Source organism: Gopherus flavomarginatus, chromosome 18 (assembly GCF_025201925.1).
Source record: "Gopherus flavomarginatus isolate rGopFla2 chromosome 18, rGopFla2.mat.asm, whole genome shotgun sequence".
Taxonomy (NCBI): domain Eukaryota; kingdom Metazoa; phylum Chordata; order Testudines; family Testudinidae; genus Gopherus; species Gopherus flavomarginatus.
This window is the reverse complement of record NC_066634.1, coordinates 20,803,689-20,823,538: the sequence shown is the minus strand read 5'-3', so window position 1 is coordinate 20,823,538 and position 19,850 is coordinate 20,803,689. Positions and strand designations below refer to the sequence as shown.

At 51.6% G+C, this 19,850-nt stretch overlaps 2 protein-coding genes across 27 annotated transcripts in view; one reads left to right on the top strand and one right to left on the bottom strand.

The window, feature by feature from the left end:
* FKRP (fukutin related protein) overlaps positions 1-16,544 on the bottom strand; it is a 28,711-nt gene extending 12,167 nt beyond the window's left edge. The window contains exons 1-6 of one of the 25 annotated variants that reach the window (XR_007770271.1): positions 15,948-16,008; positions 13,837-15,837; positions 13,111-13,147; positions 6,351-8,688; positions 3,181-3,291; positions 1,778-1,853 (exon numbers count right to left, since the gene is read on the bottom strand). Coding sequence is in view for 21 of the 25 variants with exons in the window: in XM_050928533.1 (XP_050784490.1) it covers positions 7,042-8,550 (1,509 nt within the window). In the remaining 4 variants the exon portion in view is untranslated. The other 24 variants (XR_007770270.1, XR_007770273.1, XM_050928533.1 and 21 more) reach the window with 24 other exon arrangements.
* The window catches only part of STRN4 (striatin 4), a 29,030-nt gene continuing 25,336 nt past the window's right edge, over positions 16,157-19,850 (top strand). The window contains exon 1 of one of the 2 annotated variants that reach the window (XM_050928449.1): positions 16,157-16,463. In XM_050928449.1, the coding sequence (XP_050784406.1) occupies positions 16,245-16,463 (219 nt within the window). In that variant the 5' untranslated portion in view covers positions 16,157-16,244. The remainder of the gene's footprint in view (positions 16,464-19,850) is intronic. The other variant, XM_050928448.1, reaches the window with a different exon arrangement.

The following is a 19,850-nucleotide window of genomic DNA, read 5'->3' as shown; positions in this document are numbered from 1 at the left end:
CCACCTGCAGAAAGTACACAGCTTGATTCTCTATGGCAGGGGCTGGCAACCGACGGCACACGGGCTGATTTGTAGTGGCATGCTGCTGCAAGCCAGGGTCTCGGCCACCGGCCCCGCTCAGACCACTGCTGGCCGGGATTATGGACCCCCAGACCAGTAGCAAGATGAGCTGCTCAGCCCACTGCTGGTCTGGGGTTCTCGCTGCTGGCCCCTTGCCAGCTGGGGTCCTGGCTGCCAGCCCCGCTCAGCCCGCTGCTGGCCTGGATAGACAGAACCCGGGCCGGCAGCATGCTGATGGGGGCTGGTGGCCGGGACCCTGGCTGGCAGGGGCTGCCGGTCTGGGGTTCTGTCTGCCGCCCGCACTGCTGGTCTGGCACACAAAACCTTAAATTAACGAAGACTTGGCACACCACTTCTCAAAGGTTGCTGACCCCTGTTCTATGGTAACAGCCAGTCCTGGGATGAGGCTGTATTCACTGGAACCGAGTTAGTCTCTCGACTCCTGCTTTGGCCACACAGCGCAACTCCTCATTTCCCTCCTAATCAACCCTGTGTGTCTGTGCAGGAGGCATTTTCGCTTCTCTTTTCCGGTGGTGGACTGGCTTATTTCCTCTGCAACCGGCACAGGACCCAGCTTCCCTTCCCCCCAGCTGCACTACAGCTAGTGGACATATTTTTACTGATGCTGGGAGCTTGCTTCTGCCCTATTCTCCCTCCAGCATCTCCCTGATGGCTAGATGGATTTGTTTTTACCACTCTCATACTGTTTGGGAGATGACAGCCCTGTGACAGGATCCCTGGGGTGCAGTCTGGGACTGTGGGACCGCTGTGCCACCTTAACTCTCCTGCCTGGGCTGTGTCTCACAATGTTTTGCTAGTGACAAACAGCAAACCCCTCCAGGCATTGTGATCACTCAGCACAACCGCATGTGGCACCCCATATCCGGCTAGACTGCATGAGCTCCCAGAGCCACTGATGAATCACACAGAGAAAGGCACCAGCCCAATCCCCCCAGCTCCTGGCACTGGACCTCAGGAATATACCGTTTTGCACTGCTCAAGACAAACAGTGCAAGTTTATTAATTAGTGCATCACTTCATCAATGGAAAGTGGATGCATCTAAGAGTGCAACAAAACCAAGGGCTCATAGGCAAGAACTGATGATAGGGTGAAGGAAATATGCTAAAATGCAGGGAATCTCTGCAGGAGTGGGCACTTGCAGGCACCTAACTCTCCTCAATTTCCTGCGAGTTAGGTACCTAAATAACTTTGAGGAGCTGGGCCTAGCCATTTCTTCAAAAGCTTCCTGTCCATGCCATAAGCCTCCATTTATTTATTCTCATTCTAGATTTCTAACTAGGGCTCCATCGTTACAACATTGTGGATTTCTTTACAGCAAGGAATGGAGACAGAGAACTGCCCTGGTTTGTATCGGGGATGTTTTCTGACAGATCCCAGGGGCAGCTATCAGTTGGGGAGTGTTTTAAACACAGCACTGCTGAGTCGGGGGGTTACCATGGAGCTCCAAAGCGATATCTGATCGCAAAGATCAAACTGGTTCCCATTTGGGCCCAGATCCTCAACAGTTCAGATTCCCCAGGCCAGAAGGGACTATTGGGATCACCTCGCCTGACCTGCTGGAGAGCACAGGCCAGAGAACTGCCCCAAAATAATTCCTAGAGTGGAGCTTTTAGAAAAAAAAAAAATCCCATCTGGATTTAAAAACTGTCAGTGATGGAGAATCCACCATGGCCCTGGATAAGCGTAATTACTCACAGTTAAAAATGTATTTCCAGTCTGAATCCATCTAGCTTCAGCTTCCAGCCCTTGTGCTGTGGTAGGCGTTTCCCTGCTAGATTGAAGGGCCAGTCATTAGCTATTTGTTTCCTATGTAGGCTGAGATCAAGTCACCTGTAACCTCTTTCCGTAGGCTGTAGGTGTTTGCTAGGTAAGGCAGGAGTATAAATTAATGCAGTAATGCAGTGAGCCGACAGGCCTCCAAGGCAATAGCTTAGGTAAACTAAGCAAGGCATATAGCCCCCAAAACCTTCACATGAGCAGCTAACCTTAGGAGTGACCCTGGCTCAGAAGATCTCACAGGACAGAACACTGTGGTGACTAAACTGCTCTCAGGTAGTTACGAGATGCTCCGTTTCTATCAGCTTGGGGGGATATTTTAAGTTAGGAACACCAGCAGCTGGCTGAGCATAAGGGTGCCATGGTAACTAATTGACATATATGCTAATAAGCGTGAGGTAAACAGGCTAGCAGCCTATGGGACAAGGGCCCCACAGGGGGCAGAAGCCCCTACTGAACATTAGGCAGAGTGGTGTCTGTGGAACACCGTTTAGAAGTTGTATCCTGGCCTGAGTTTCTTGGGACATGTAACCCCTGGGAGGTGCCAGGGTTACGACCACTGTGATAGTGACGAGGATAATAACTAACACTTCAGGTTGTTCAGCAAGAGATGGTGCGAGTATATAGATGCTCAAATGCACTTTCTGTGTTATCTCAATCTATCTCGCTGGCTTGGCGTGTTTGCAATTTTACCAGTTGCGTTAATAAAACGAGTGCGAGTGTTGCAACCGAGCACACCTGGGTTCCCAACTGAATTTTCATTTTAATAATATTGGGCCGGCGCTGGAGATAAGAACCTACCAGACCTCAGATTGTTAATGGGGAATTCTTAAGTAATTAATATAATTAATAAACAATCAACAGGTCAGGCAACAGTTAAGCTAACTAGTTTGAGCTCCTGGAGTCTGTCGCTATAAGGCAGGTTTTCTAATCTCTTAATCGTTCTCATGGTTCTTCTCTGACCCCTCTCCAGTTTATCAACATCCTTCCTGAATTGTGGGTACCAGAACCAGACACAGGATCCATCAGTGGTCACACCAGTGCCAAATACAGAGGAGAAATAACTAACCTCTCTGCTCCTACTCAAGATTCCCCTGTTGATGCATCCAAGGATTGCATTAGCCCTGTTGGCCAAAGCATTGCTCTGGGAGCTCACGTTCAAGTGATTGTCTGCCCCCCTGCCCAAAATCTTTTTCAGAGTCACTGCTTCCCAGGTTAGAGTCCCCCATCCTGGGAGTACGGCCTGCATTCTTTGTTCCCAGATGTACACATTTACATTGAGCCATATCAAAATGCCTATTGTCTGCTTGCGCCCAGCTTACCAAGTGATCCAGTTCGCTCTCTATCAGTGACCTGTCCTCTTCATTATTTACCACTCCAATTTTTGTGTCATCTGCAAACTTTATCCGCAACGTATGTTTTCTTCCAGGTCACTAATAAAAATATTAAATAATGTTTAATAACGTTAAATACACCTGTGCAAGGCTGATTCCCGGCTTACAGTTACATGTTGACACCAATCAGTGAGCCAACTTTTAATTCATTGAAAATTCATTTAATTCATTATAGCTTTCTAGTTTTTTATTCAAAATGTCATGAGGTATGAAGTCAAATGCCTCACAAGAAGTCTGTTATATCAACACTGTTATCTTTATCGACCAAACTTGTGATCGCATCAAAAAAAGGTATCAAGTTAGGTTAACGAGATCTATTTTCCATAAACCCATGTTGATTGGCATTAATCATATTACCTTCCCACGTCAGCCACTCTATTTTGCCCGGGATTGATATGAGACTGACAGGCCTATAATTATCTGGGTCATCCTATTTACCTTTTAAAAATATTGGTACAATATTAGCTTTCTTCCAGTCTTCTGGAACTTCCCCAGTGCTCCAAGACTTAGTGAAAGATATTATCATTGAAAAGTATTTAGATTCCTAACTTCTACCGAAATTAATGAGTTAGGTGCTTAAATATTTTGAGGATCTGAATTCAAGGAGGTCGAGATTCTCTGACATTGTTCACAGCCCCATATGAGATCAAAACAAAGGCTGAACCAGATGGCAGGACATGCCAAGAAAATCAGATGGGGAAATCACTCTGAGTTTTAATGATTATTTAAAATAACCCCCTTGGCGGACTTTGTCCTGAACTCCGCAAACAAAGGGACTAGGTCTGCAGTCCTTCCTGAGGCAGAACTTCTATTGACTTCAAGGCCCTGTGGGTATGGGGAGCTTGCTGGAAACTGTTGCCTCCTGTCTGATCTGCTTAAAAGGGCAACATACTTGAAGTGGGGTCAGCATCCTTAAAGGGGGAATGCACTTTGGAAAGTCAGCATCTGTGCAGCCGTGCATGTGCTGTCAGGAGGAGGGAGTGGTGCACTCCAGCTGGAAAGCATGGGATCATCATGCTCAGTTTTTGCAGGGAAGTGTTTGCAGCTACTGCTCTGCATCTATTGTGTTTCCTCCCTCCTGCCTCAGTCCATGCTGCCCTGTAGAGAGTGAGGCTACATTAACAACAGCGTATTAACCCTTGAGGGCTCAGCCAAGTGCTAGTTCATCATTTAGCAGCAAGGCATTCCCTGGGAACTATCCCTCCCTCTGACTCCACCACCTCAACCAAGCTTCACAATCGTTCATTGCTGTGTACAATATTCAACTGTCTGTTTGAAACTGTTTAAAATTTATACTGTAGGTGCATAGAATGTCTTTTGTTTGGTGAAAAAAATATCCCTGGAACCTAACCCCCCCATTGACATTAATTCTTATGGGGAAATTGGATTCGTGTAACATCGTTTCGCATAATGTCGCATTTTTCAGGAACAGAACTACAACGCTAAGTGAGGAGTTACTGTACTGAAGCCGCAGCTCCAGGAACTGTGACTGGGTGAAAATCTCATGTTTCACTGAAAAATAAAAAGGTGTCTATCCCTCATGCTTGCACAGAAAAGCTTGTAAACCTCATCCAAGGGCCCCCTAAAGGCTTAATAACCAGAAAGCAGAGTAAAGGAACCCAACGTTTACTGTTCTTTAAAATCTCACGAGTCTTACGCCAATTTTTAAGCATGTGGGGCTGGTGATACTGGCTGCTGGACCAGATTTTCTGTAGGTGTATTCAAATTATATTAAGAACTTTGCCTTTCAGCTGAAGCTCCCCAGCTTTACACACATGAAGCAAGCCTCATGCTTCCCCATGGGAGAGGGAGGGAAGTATCATTAGCTCCATTCTACAGGTGAGAGGAAGTAAGCTGTCCTACGCGTCATACAGGGAGTTAGAGAATATAAGCCGGGTCTCCTAGCTAACATTTGGATGCTTCCCCTGACCAACGGGCAAATGCCTGGGATTTCCTTGTTATTAAATTCTCGCATTTCTGTTACTCCTGATGCCGTCCATGACTAAAACATAGGGTTAATAAACTCAATTTCCTTTACATTGTGGAGGCAGTTTAGTTACATTTCTACACTTTGCTCAGCTTGGGGCAACAAAATGTGGCTGGTTATTTTCACTTCTTGTTTAGAGGCAGTTTTGGTTCCTCATTCTCCCACACCAATCCCACGCTGCCCTGTTTGGGTTCCCAGAGCTATAACAAGAAGGCTTAAACTAAACTGAAACATCCCACTGAATCTTTAAATGAGAACATTTCAACTCTTGGCTGTACAGATCGTCACCTTCTCCTTTCCTTTTTCCTTGAAAAACTAAGCCGGGGCTCAGCCAGGGCATGGGCAGCTATGCCTAGGGGGTAGAGCCAATGTCAGATGCCAGCAACCAGAGCCGAGGATCAGAGCTGGAGTCAAATGCCAGGATAGGGAATGGGCTGCAGTGGGGCTGGGGAGAGGCTAGGAAGGGGGATTTGCCTTTCACAACTTCCTGGTGTTCCCTCCAGGCTTAAGTAGCGTGCCTGGATCAATCAGGGACTCTGGGAGCACGTCCTGTGGTGCTTGGGCCCACAGCCTGTGGATTGCTGCTCAGCCAGAGCTCTCGTGTGGCTGTGTGAATGCAGCAGTCGCTCAGGGACCAGCAGACCCATGTTCTAGAGCTGCAGATCCTCCCACAAACTACCTGCTGGGCCTCGATTCCGTGGGACTGCACCATTTTGAAGGGGTAAGTAAAAGACCTTGCTGTAAAGGCGTGTAACAGAACCAGCTGTGGTTATAAATATGTCTGCAATATCCCCTGCTGGGCTCTTGATTCCGTGGGGTCACTTACAGCCAGTCATCATAAGAACCACACTCTGCAGATCTAGGATGAGACTCTATTCTGAGCCTGGCAGAAGTCGATCGCTGAACTCGCATGACCTTTAGTGAGAGCAGGATGGGTCTCAAAGTGCATCACTAACACTAAACAGCTGCACCTCCCTGCCAGGCCTAGGCCTCAGGCAGGGTAAGTAAATTCCCATGTGCTGCTGCGGTCCAGGCTAAACATGTTACAGTGATGGATAAGAGGGTTGGAAAGAACCTATTGGATAAATTAGTCCCCTCCTCCCTCTCTTACAGTGTAGATCCCCAGCCGCCGCCTGTCATCGGTTGTAAGCTCCTGTCTCTCTCTAGTGCCAACAGCTTCGGAGCCTCCCAAAGCAGGGCAGAGCCTCACTGACTAATTAATCTCCCTGTTCAAGTGCTTCCTTCTAGTTAGCCTGAAGTTGTTCGTGACCCCACAGCTTTAAGCCTCAGATGGGTAACAGATCCCCAGCCCCTAAATGAGGCAGCAAGGGGGACAGGCATTAAGTTGGTACTCTTCCCGCTGATCGAAAACAGCTGTGGCTTCTCACGTCCTCTTAGAGAGCAGCCCCAAAACCAATCCATGAACTGCAGACCTTTGCTAGAAAGCAGAGAGTCCCACCAGTGACTCAGTGAGTCTGGGAGACGTGCTGAGGCTGTATCTCCATGAGGTCTCCCCTCTGGGTTGCTTTGTTAATTGTCCTGTCTTTGTGTTCAAAGTGTCTCACCTCCAAATGGCCACAAGCCCTTTGGACAATCCCCCCAGCCCCAAAGGTGAGCGTAAACTCTCCCGGCTTCAGTGGGCCATACCAGCAGCAGTGAGCAGACAGCTCCGCCAGCAGCAGCATGGTTCACACCTGTTGGCATCAGTGATATGTTCAAGAGAGAGAGATCCCAGCTCCCTGGGCCTCTGAGTCTGATGCTCTCTTGGGCCCCAATGCAGAGGTAGAAGCCAGAGTCCTTGCTTATTTCCCCTTATCCAGCTTCTTCCGGGCTGGGTTTGGATATTCTGGATTCTCAATCACACCTGCGCCGAACTTCAGCTCCAAAAAGCTCCGGTAGTTGTTGGGAGCCAGAGCTGTGAAGCCAGCAAACGGCAGGGGTAACAGGGGCTTGAGGAAGTGCTCCGGGAACTCCACATCCTGCCGGTGGTCCATCCATGTGTCCTTGGTCATCAGCCCGTTCTTGGGGTAGAAGGGCCAGAGGTCAACATGCAGGTGGTTGTGCTCGCTGTACTGCACACGGTAGAAGTCGCCCTCGATGGCCTTCTCCCAAACAAAGCCCTTCTCGTCCACGATGGAGCCAGACTCTACGTTCCTGAGGAGGTCGCAGTTGGGTATGTCCTCCAGGTATATCCCTAGATCCACGTCATAATCCCATGGGATGATGTCCTGATGTCGGGCAGCTCCTAGGAGCGTCCCACCTTCCAGCCAGTACCGCACCCCGGAGGTCTCCAAGATGTTGATGACGTACTTTGCCGTCTCCCTCAGGGCCTGTAGACAGCAAGGCGGGGTCCAGCGGTTCTGGTACAGATATTCCGGCGTATCATCATGGACGGTGCCAAAGCAACGCGGCGTCTCTTTGCTGCACCCAAACCACTGCTGCTTCCCATCCTCCAGGAGAACCCGCTTGATGCCAAAGTCTCGGAAGAGCTGCAGCTGGCTGGCTTTGGCACGGTTCTCCGCCTTCCATTGGTTGTGAGAGGAGCTGAGCAGAGGCTGGTGGGCTGAGGAGAAGGAGACGTCAAGGATTCGGACCATCCAGCCCCGCAGCGATGTCTGGATGAAGAGGGAGGTCAGCAAGGGCTTGGCCAAGGGAGTGGAAAGGTTGAAGAGATCCTTTGTGCGTAGCAGAATCACGGCGTCTCCCTTCAGAGCTGCGCAGAGCCTGGTGGATGGTGCTACGCTGTATTCGGCAGTCCACTTTCTAAGGCTGACCTTTAGGTTCAAGCACTGGAGGGGAGCAAGGGATTGCACGGGCGCCGCCACCATTTGAACTCTGCCCTGGTTGGCTTTGAACTCTTCTAACATACGATCCAGCTGCCTTGTGGAATCAACCCTGACTCCATCAGGCACCAGGGCCACATACTCCGTCTTCACGTACATCTCAGGCCTGGACACATGGGCAGGCTGGTCAGGCGCTGGCTTGAGGATCACGACCTGGACGTTGGGAGCATCCGGTAATACAAGTGGAGGGTACGGCAAGGTATCCGCTGCCACCATGACTGGCTGCTCCGGCTTCTGTTTCAGGAAGGACTGCACCACATCAGGGACATAGTTCTCAAAGTCCTCGAACTCCCTGATGATGATGGTCACCCCGGGCCTCTGGGGGACAGGCAGCAGCCGGGAGCTAGGCTGGACGGCGTCTCTGTGTCTGTGCAACATCCGCTGCTGCAGCCTTGAGACGTAGTACAGTATCAGCAGATTGATGACAATGGCGAGCGCCAGGACCCCCTGACACAACGTGATGCGCATCTTGCGAGGCAGCTGGGTCTGTTCACCTGGGGAATGATGTTATGTGGCTGTGGTCTCTGCACGAGGCAGCCAGCAGTCATTGCTTCCCCAGGAGGCTCTGGGCTCATCCATCCCAACACAGCTTACTTGCTGGTCACCCTGGAAAGAAATTCACACGGAGTGTGAGTGCCAGGGATGTTTGTGGCTAGGGAAAGCCTGCGTCCACTGCTCAGGGGCTGCCTCCCCAATCCTATAATTGGAGTAGGGGCTACTAGACTAGATGGAACAAAGGGTTTAAAATAAATGGTCCGATTAAAGACAGATGCTCCTCCCAGCTGACTGCCCCAAGAAACACAGTCCCCTGATTCTTCAGGTTCACCTGGGGGCATCTCTAAACTAAATCTCTCCACTGTCCCTCACTGAGACTGCATGGCATAGTGCAGTGGTCCCCAACGTGGTGGGTGCCATGGCGCCTGCCAGGGCATTTATGTGTGCCCGCCTAGTGCCTAGCAGGGGAGAGAAGCCACAGCCCTGCACCTGCCGGGGACAGAGAACTGAGGCTGCGGGCATGGTGTTCTTTGTTCCCGGCAGGTGCTGGGCCTGCCTAGTGCCCAGCAGGGGAGAGAAGCTGCGGCCCCGCGCCTGCCGGGGACGGAGAACTCTGGGGCTGCAGGCGCCAGTGTTCTTGGTCCCTGGCGGGTGCGGGGCCCGCCTAGCTCTGAGCAGGGGAGAGAAACTGGGGCCTCACGCCTGCTGGGGACAGAGTACTCCGGGGCTGCGGGCACCGGTATTCTCTGTCCTCACGACTTCTCTTCAGTTTTAATCTGGATTCATATATTATGATGAGCTAAGAGGTGAAAATTATTTAAATATGCTTTTTCTTTTGTATTATTTAACGTACAAATACAAAATAAGCCTTGAAAAATTGTTGGTGCCCGCCACACTCTTCTGAAAACGTGAATGTGCTACTGGCCACAAAAAGGTTGGGTACCACTGGTCTAGTGGGTAGAGAAGGGCCAGGGACTCAGGACTCCTGTATTCTGTTCCCATCTCTGCATTTGAACCACTGTGCATCCTTAGACAAGTGACTGCCGCTCTGTGCCCGTTTCCCCAGTCAGTAGCAGAACCAGGAATAGGCTGTAGGAGTCCTGTCTCCCAGTCCCTCCCTCAAAAGCGGTGTTCAGATTCCAGTCTGAGCCTCCTTCAGTCTGTGGTTACTGGCTGGTTATCAGCACAGCTCAACCACGGAGCAAAGCCAGCCAGTCAGTGCAGGTTGGAACTGGCTGACCGAACTGCCACTCCCAAAGGAGCTGCAGCCAGCGGAAAGGACAGACCTCAGTATTGTAGGCATGTCTGAACTCAGGATTGCTCCTCAGGCACCTGGAGCTTCCGTCCTGCTGGGAAAATAGGAGCAAGGAGACCACCCAAAAGTTCTGAATTGTTGCACACAGCTTCTCAACCTGCATTAACTGCTAAAGTTCCCAGAACAACAGATGTGCCATGTCAAGGGGGCTGCTTTATTTAATCTTGTTTGGATTAAGCTTGCTCATTTCCCCAGAGGGATCAAGGCCTCCATTTTAAGCACTAATTTCTCTGTAAATCCACCCCTTCCCCTGGTGGGAAAGGGTTGGGCAACACAGAGCACAGTACCCAGCCCATCAAAAGCCCAGTTATCAGGAAAAGAAAACCCAACTGCCCTCCTAACCTGGGGGCACTGTTACAGGCAGGCCTGCTGAAAACAATTTGGGGCTCTGGTACATCATGTTCACTGGGGCCCCACCTCCTCCCGTTTTGCTTTATTTACACAGATGTTTTATTTGGGGGGGTCCCCATGTGCTTAAGTCCCTGCTACAATTGTCCACCCTTTCACTCCCTCTCTCGTCAGCCCTGGGAATACCGCTCTGCTCTTTAAGGAGCCAGTCTGTCAGTACCACACCCTGCATCCCAGGAGAACTCTGTTAATGCAACTATAGCCCCATACCCTGTACCTTTAATCACCAGGATCTCCGTCCCACGTTGCATGAGACAACCCCAAGCCCCAAAGCTAAGCCCAGATCTGAACTTTCTCAAAGTTTGGGGGTGTCTCATTTGGGGGTTCTGGTCTGAGCTCAAGTCTAATCTAACATGATGCTCTCAGCAAATGGCTCATGGCAGCTGCTCACCTCCAATCCCATTGTCAAGCAGTTAAAGCTCTGAATGAGACCCACTGCAACAGACAGAGCCTGGGGTGGAAACATCCTCCAGATTCTACGGCAGAAATCCCTATTTTTGTGGGACTTTTGAGGAAGCAGTGTTCTGTACTCCCTCTGCTGGCTGAGCTGCAGCATCCAAGTAACCAACATCGTCCCCCCACCCCCGCCGCCCCGAGTTGTGCACATTCCTAGTGATAACCATGCTCAAACAAGGAAGCCAAGCAGGCAGATTTCCTTTGTTGCCTTGGAGAGTTTAGGAGCTCACAATGCGCTCACTTTCCTTTAGTTAAAGCTACTCTCCAGCCAGTAGGTCAGCGAGCTCCTGGAGCAGCCACACAGTTTAAAGCTGCTATGCCTCACTGTGCTTCTTCAAATGCTGCTCCCGCATCAAGATGCAGGAATTTAGGAACCAAACCTAGAAAGAGGCAAATGTCACGCAGCGATTCGATCAGGGGAGCTGGAAGTCAGTGTTGGCTTAGTGGTCAGAGCAGGGTGTCCTCTTGCATCCCATTCCCACCTCTGCCACTGATTCACTGTGTGGCCTTAGACGCAACTCCTGAGTTGTCTGCACCTATCTCCCTGGCTATAAAATGCAGGAATCTTTATCTCCCCACCTTCTTTTGGGAGATTCAGCTAGGAGAGCTCTACACTAGCAACACTTGCCAGGATAGTAATGTGGGTTGGGGAGTGATTTTTTGGATGACATTTCTATGCTGGCAAAAGTCCTCGGGTAGACACAGTTATGCTGCTATCGCTTATTTCACTCAGGGAACTAGCATAATCTATGCCAGCAAAAGCACTTTTTTGCCAGCATAAAATGCATCTGCACAAGATCATGGATTAAAAGGCCAGAAGGAACGATTGTGTCTGACCTCTAGCTATGCCAGCAAACCTTTTCCAGTATAGATTTGGTCTTAATTAAAGTGTATAAAGCACTCGGAGCTCCTCAAGCAGAAGGTGCTGGAAAAGCGCAAACAATTATTTATTAGTACTAAACCAGACTCCTTTCTGCCTTGGACTGCAGCAGCCAAGGGCGGCTCCAGGCCCCAGCACACCAAGCGTGTGCTTGGGGCGGCAAGGCACAGGGGGTGCTCTGCTGGTCACCGCGAGGGCAGCAGGCAGGTTGTCTTCGGCGGCATGCCTGCGGAGGGTCCGCTGGTCCCATGGCTTCGGCAGACCTCCTGCAGGCGTCTCTGCGGAGGGTCTGCTGGTCCCGTGGCTTCGGCGGCGCCTGCGGGAGGTCCGCCGAAGCCGCGGGACCAGCGGACCCTCCGCAGGCAAGCTGCCATGCTTGGGGCTGCAAAATGCCTAGAGTTGCCCCTGGCAGCAGCCTAGCCACAGTGATCTAAGGCAGCTGTTAAAACTGTATGTTATAGACTAGAATTAAAAGAGGAGGCAGTAGTGTCACTTGAAAGATGAACTGCCCTCAGAATTAAAAACATCTCTGGCTTTGTCTACGCTACATAACTTTTAGTGAAAAGTCGGGTAGTGTAATGCTGTTTGTTTGCCGACAAAATACTTCCACCCCCTACGAGTATGGTTCGCACTGTTGACAGGAGAGCGCTCTTGCTGACAATCAGCCATTTATACTGCACTTGCCCTGGAAAAACTTTTGTCTTTGGGGGTGGGGATGTTTAAGCACCTGTGAATGACAAAAGTTTTTGTCATTCAACTGGCAATGTAGACAAAGCCTACGATTCCCCAAGGAGGCTGAAGCTGAGTTTTCTCGGCAAGGGAAGCCTGGTCTCAGGGAAGCTTTTCCACTAGTGGGCTGGTTGCATTGTTAAGCCAGGGCTCTGTAGCTATTCCGTTGCTTGCAATCTTGTCAGCATGGGTTTAGTTTTTTTAATCACTTGTTTATAAGCACCACCTACCTTAGTCTCCTCCCCTGTTGCTTTGCGGGATTGAAAGAGATCCTGTGTCAAGCAGCATTTAAGAAGATGGGTTTAGATAAGCTTGAAGTTGTTAAAAAGCCATTGCATTAATCTCTGCTCCATTTCTAATGTGTGTAAGTGGGGGGAATCTATGTAAAATTGGGAAGGACAAAGCTATATTAAAAGGCACTTAATAATCCCTTGCCCTGCTCTAGCACCTTCAATACATGGTTCTTAAAAGACGTTAATGAACTAAGCTCCACAATCTGCCTGGGAGAGAGGCATTGTTATCTCCACTGAAACTGGGGCACACAGATGGGAACTGATTTGCCCAGTGGGAGTCAGCAGCAGAGTTGGGAACGGTAGAACCCAGGAGTCCTGACTCCCTCCTACAGATGCCCGAACACCAGAGACACCCCTAAAAACATCCTACCCCACAATGGTCCAGGAACAGATAGGATGAGAGTGAGAGGCTACACAAAATCCAGATGAAATGTGGAGGGAAGCATATTTACCTGCCTTCTCTTCCAGGGACACCTGAGAAAGGGGACCCTGAAAGGAGAAATCAAACAGGTCAGATGAATTAAGACCTAGAAAGTGTTTCACCAGCCCTGTCTTTCTTTTAAAATGCTGTTTCCTTTCAGACAGGAATAAGGAAATGGAACAGAAACAGAAAGTTGGGCCAGAACAGAACCTCAGACCCAACACTTCCTACCTTCTGGAGCCAAACTTTATATGGATAATAAGAACGTTCATAGTTATGTTAGATAGGTTAAAAAGGGATATATGTAATACATTACTTATATATACTATATGTATAATCTCATATATATATATAAAGGATATAAACCCCATTGCTTCTGGGCAGATACAAACCTTTCATGGGGACGGCGGAGGGGCGGGGGGAATTTCTCCTCTATGGTTAGGCTATTCCTCAAGTGTCTGCTTAAGGGTTTGTTCTGCCCTCTAAAGCAGGTTGTTCTGCCCACTCTTGGAAACAAGGTACTGGAAAAGAGGGATCCAATCCTCAAAGTTTCCAGAAGAAATCAGCTGGAATTTTATTAGTATATAGCATTAAACGCTGGCCTGTGTGTAATAAGTTGGGGGGCTCAGTCCAACTCCTAGTGGACGTATGTCCACATTAAAAAAAAAATCAACACTCCCCCATCCCTACTGGCACTAATTGGCTGCCAGGTGGGAAGCCGCTTCAAAGACCAAGGAATGAGCGAGCCCCCTCTTACCTCTAAACTGTGTCCCTCCAGGGAAGAAAGAAGGCACCCAGTGTAGTGTGTTTTTAAGGGAGCTGGTTCTCTAGTTGTCTGTGCTGTACTTGTGGGGATGTCTCCAGGGTTGTCAATCTGGCCTCTTTCACCAGAACTAGAAGTGAAAAAGAACATAAAATGATTGACAGGAAAATAACCTTCATTGTAGCAAAGTACTCCATAAGGCAAAGCTTGTAGCTAAATGTGACATCAGTGAGCACTCCAGAATGTGTGTTTCTGGCTCTGGTCTCCTTTCCCAGCTCCTTGTCAAAATCCCCTGCTCAGTCACGCAAGATGAGTCAAGCAAACCATTAGACTCTATGACTGCCATTACAAACAGCTCCCCGACAGTTATGACCACAACCTCTCCGCCTGCCTACGTTCCACCGGGAGACAAAAGCCCCAAGTAAGAGTTCCACGCATATCACAATGCACAACGCCATAAAACATTGTGGGATTCAATCAACAACCATTGATCATAGGCTTCGTAGCCCTAGCTTCTGAGTCGGTGTTCTGTTCCTTCCAGCAACGCTCCTGAGGCCTTGGATTTCTATGGTCTTGAAAGGTCTGTCTCTATTTTAACTCAAAATGGCCATCTTTCTAGGCTGTAAACAAGATGCCTGAGGTTTTCCACTCACCTACATCTTCCTCCTCCTAGTTTCTCGCTTTTGAGAAGAAAAAAGTTGACATCACATTATATATTTTTAAATCGGGGAAACGACTGATGCCTGAATGTAAGTGAATTTGTGTAAGAGTGGGGCCCAAGGATGTCTGGACAGAGTCCCATGTCTCTGCTTCCTCTATGTCTATTCCACCCCAATTTCATAGGGCTTCTGGACTTGGTTCCTTTGCCACAGCCAAAAATCTCAAGATTTCTGGAGGCAGCCCTGTGAGTCCTCCTAGGTAAGATAGGTAAAGCACACTGATAAACCTGAACACCAATCAGTGGTGGATTTGGGGTAAGGCAGACAATTTCCCTAGATAAGAAGGTAGAGGGGGAAAGGAGATGGTGAGCATCCTGAATAGTTGAGAGGAAAGGACAGTGACTACTCTGAATAGGGGCCATTATGGAGCTAAGGTGATGGACCAAATGTTCCAGCAGTATGGTTGGGGAGATGAGTCAGAGTCTGATTTGTCCTCATCCAAACCAGACTGAAGTTTCAGCTCTGTGCTAAGAAGGGATCTGCCCTGGGGGCAGAGAGAACAGTACTTTGGGGAGGGGACTGATCTGGGAAGGAGGTGGCCTGTCAATGGGGTGGCCTGTGCAGTCCTGGGTGGAGGTCAGGGGTGAGACTGTGCTTACAGTGGTGAGGAGCCTGTTGCCATGGGGATCGCTACCTGTTTGCTACAGGTGGATGAGAGGCCTGTCCTGCGGGAGCCTGATCGAGACCCCCATTGAAACGGGAAACTCTCGCTGTCTGCTCGGGATAGGGGTGAGAAGAGACCCATTCTAGGGGGAACTTGGTTGGGGTCCCCAGTGTAATGAGAATCCCCCTCAGCCTGTTCTGAGTGGGGGGTGAAGCAAGTCGGGGGGGGGGGTGTTGCCATGGGAACCCCTCCCTGGATGGACCTCTTCTTGGATGCTTTGGGTGTCTGGATGTGTGTGTGTGGGGGGAGAGCAGATGGGGGGCCTGCCCAGGGAACTGCTCCCTCCCTGCTCTGGGTGGGATAAAGCAGGCCTGTAGGGAGGGGTGTTACCATGGGAATCCTTCTCCTTGCTGTGGGAACAGTAGGAGGGTGAAGCAGGCCTACCCTGGAGGGGCCTGTTGCCATGGGAACCCTCCCCTGCTCAGGGGGAATCAGGCCTACCCTGGGGGAGCCTGTTGCCATGGGAACCCCCCCTGCTCAGGGGGAATCAGGCCTACCTGGAGGATCCCGTTGCCATGGGAACCCTCGCCCCCCCCAGGGGGAAGCAGCAGGCGTACCTGGAGGGGCCCGTTGCCATGGGAACCCCCCCTGCTCAGGGGGAATCAGGCCTACCTGGAGGGGCCTGTTGCCATGGGAACCCCCTCTGCTCAGGGAGAATCAGGCCTACCTGGAGGGGCCCGTTTCCATGGGAACCCCCCCTGCTCAGGGAGAATCAGGCCTACCTGGAGGGGCCCGTTGCCATGGGAACCCCCCCTGCTCAGGGAGAATCAGGCCTACCTGGAGGGGCTCGTTGCCATGGGAACCCCCCCTGCTCAGGGAGAATCAGGCCTACCTGGAGGGGCTCGTTGCCATGGGAACCCCCCCTGCTCAGGGAGAATCAGGCCTACCTGGAGGGGCCCGTTGCCATGGGAACCCCTCCCTGCCCCCGTCCCGCGGCGCGGGCCCCATTTCCTGGCGGCTCACTATCTGGCAGGAAGTGCCGCCCCGCACGGCTCCCTGTGTGGCAGCCGCCGGGATCCATGATGGAGGCTGAGCGGGTGCTGGTGCGGGCCCAGCAGGCCCCGGGCCCGGCGGGGGCAGAGCCGCCACCCCCCCCGCCGCAGGCCCCGGGTCGGGCGGCCGCGGGGGCCGGGCCCGGCGAGCTCAGCCTGCCTGGCATCCTGCACTACATCCAGCACGAGTGGGCCCGCTTCGAGGCCGAGAAGAGCCGCTGGGAGGCCGAGCGGGCCGAGCTGCAGGTGCCGGGGCCGGGCCGGGGCGCTGGGAGACGCGGGCGGTTACCGGGGCCGCCGCTGCCTCCGCCGCTGCCGCCATCTTGGAGGGAAATGGCCGACGGGACCCCGGGGGGGGGTCAGAGCCCCCCCCCACCAGGCCCCCCCTTGGGGGAGTGTCAGGGTCCCCCAGGACCGGCCCCCCCCGTGGGGGGATGGGGGAGTGTCAGGGTCCCCCAGGACCAGGCCCCCCCCTTGGGGGGATGGAGGAGTGTCAGGGTCCCCCAGGACCGGCCCCCCCCTTGGGGGGATGGGGGAGTGTCAGGGTCCCCCAGGACCAGGCCCCCCCCGTGGGGGGATGGGGGAGTGTCAGGGTCCCCCAGGACCAGGCCCCCCCCGTGGGGGGATGGGGGAGTGTCAGGGTCCCCCAGGACCAGGCCCCCCCCGTGGGGGGATGGGGGAGTGTCAGGGTCCCCCAGGACCAGGCCCCCCCCGTGGGGGGATGGGGGAGTGTCGGGTCCCCCAGGACCAGGCCCCCCCCTTGGGGGGATGGGGGAGTGTCAGGGTCCCCTCAGGACCGGGACCTCCCGTGGGCGGAGGGGCAGCACTCGCCAGTACTGGGGACCCCTTCTTGGGGGAGGGAGTGTCAGGCCCCCCCAGGATCGGGGACCCCCATAGGGGCGGGGGCTTAGGCCTGGGGAGAGACCAGGTCGTTGAAAGGAGAAGTTGGGGTGAGAGATTAGAGGAAGATGTTGAGTGGGCCTGGTATTGGGGTGTCTCCCCCCAAAATTGGGACCCCCTTATTTGCAGCTAGGGCTGGTGGCTGTTGCTGTCCCAGAAGGAATGAGGAGGCTTGGGGTGAGTGTGAGGGGTGGGGTACGTGGCTGTTGCCTCCCTGTAGCACATGGGGAAGGAGTGAATGAGTTGGGGCAAATGCAGTTGTCACCCTCCAATAGGGAGTTGAGGTGATCATGGGGGAGGAACATGGCTGTCGTTCCCTCCATAGTGACCAGTGAAGGAGTTGGGGTGAGCTTTTGCGGGGGGAGGAAATGCAGTTGTCAGCCCGATAGCAACAAGCAATGGAGTTGAGGTGAATGTTGGGCCAGGGGCCAGGAAATGTCTGCTGCTGTCCGAGAGGGATGGAAGAAGGAGTTGAGGTGACACGGGGGGAAATGTAGCCATTGCCCTCCAATAGGGACTAGGGAAGGAATTGGGGTGAGGGCATGGGGGAGGACATGCATCTGTCAACCCTATAGCAACTAGGGAAGGAGTTGTTGGCGGGGGCACAGGCAACATCCAGTCCATTCGGGGTGGGGGGGAGAGAGAATTGAGGCAGGACACCTCATAGAGACCATGGAGGGGGTCACTTCCCTGAATAGCCTCCATGGGTCTGGTCAAGAGGAGCAGCTCCCCAGTTATTGGTGTTTGGAGCAAAGGGAATGACGCTTTCCTGAGATACTGTTTAAGGAACAGGGGACTGTGATCTCCCTCAATAGGGCATGAAGACCAGCAGGGCTGTTCTCCCTGAAGCTCTAGGGATGGGAGGAAATGGGAACCTCTCCAAACAACAATGCTGACAGTGCCCAGGGATGGACATTTCCTTGAGTAGGGCTGTTGAGTGCATTAACTTCTCTGAATAGCACAGCCAGCGGATCTGGGGTTAGTAATTCAGGTGAAAGCAGCAAAGAATCCTGTGGCACCTTATAGACTAACAGACAGACGTTTTGGAGCATGAGCTTTCGTGGGTGAATACCCACGTCGTCAGATGCATGTAGTGGAAATTTCCAGGGGCAGGTATATATATGCAGGCAAGCTAGAGATAATGAGGTAGGTTCAATCAGGGAGGATGAGGCCCTGTTCTAGCAGTTGAGGTGTGAAAACCAAGGGAGGAGAAACTGGTTTTGTAATTGGCAAGCCATTCACAGTCTTTGTTTAATCCTGAGCTGATGGTATCAAATTTGCAGATGAACTGAAGCTCAGCAGTTTCTCTTTGAAGTCTGGTCCTGAAGTTTTTTTGCTGCAGGATGGCCACCTTAAGGTCTGCTATAGTGTGGCCAGGGAAGTTGAAGTGTTCTACAGGTTTTTGTATATTGCCATTCCTAATATTTGATTTGTGTCCGTTTATCCTTTTCTGTAGTGACTGTCCAGTTTGGCCGATGTACATAGCAGAGGGGCATTGCTGGCATACGATTCGGTGAATTCACTTCCAGAGGGTTGGAGGGATGAATTGGTTGGGATGGAAATAAGTGCTGAAGATGTTAAGGGAATGCCCTGTCCCAAACCGCAGCTCAGATACAGAGAATCCTTCTTCCCGAATACCAGTGGAGAAGGGTGGTGAGCCGAGGACCTTTCAGATACTTGGCAAAGGGTGTCTGAATGAATGGTGGTACTCATCAGCACCTGGGTGAGAGAGTTACTACCCCCTTGAACGTTGGTGGGTTTGTAAATCACAGGAGAGAGGCAAACAAAATTGGCCAGATCTCATTGACTTCACTTTGTTGCTCTGCTCACACATGGAGAACAGGTGGAAGAGGTGAAGAGCAGTAGCTTATCATGTGCCAGATCAGAAGACCTTGATGCCAGCCTCTGGCATGTGTGCTGGATGCTTCAGGCTGTAAGGCATCCCTAGAATATGTTTCAGATTTCCAGATCCTCATAGCTGGTTGGACCTGAGGCATAAACTGCTTTTTGGGGTCCATGCTTGTATATATGATGGCCTATAGCTGGTCTGTATAGCAAGGGGAATTGAAGTGAACCAAGCAGTGGGGTTTGATGTGAGCAGTGGGGTGAAAGGCAGTGGATGGGACAGAGTTGTAGGTATCCAGGCAACGGAATATGCAGGGATTGAGAGACCGAATCTGGCTGGAGAGTTTTAATGAGATCTGGATGCTAGGGGAGCAGTGAGATGGCTTTAGTCTGCAGGGTGAGGCTGAGGAGAGTTGTGTAGGAGGGGTTATGAGTGGAACAGGAAAAAGACCATAGAGAATTGCTTATACAATCGAAGGTGTGTCCAGGGGCACAGGTGGGAGGATAGCAGATTGCACGAGACCTTTGTTTGAGGGAAGAGACTCATGTGAGTCAGCAGCAGTATTATGGAGAAAGAGAAACTGATCAAGAAGAGGAAGCAGCAAGAGGAAGATGAGATGGGGCTTTCAGAGGAGAATTAGGATGCAGTCTTGGCTGTGACTCTGATGCCGGCTCTGTAGCCCAAACAATGAGACTCTCAAGAAGGAGGTACCCTGGGAGTGTGCTGCCATGTGCTCAACACTTCTATAGTGCTGTCTGTCCCCCTTTGTAAACATTAACTCATTAAGCCTTGTAACTTCCCCATGAGACTCTTTCAATATTCTTGGATTTGGAAACTGAGGCACAGAGCTGGGAAGTGACTTGACTCCTCTGTATTTGTGGGCGCTG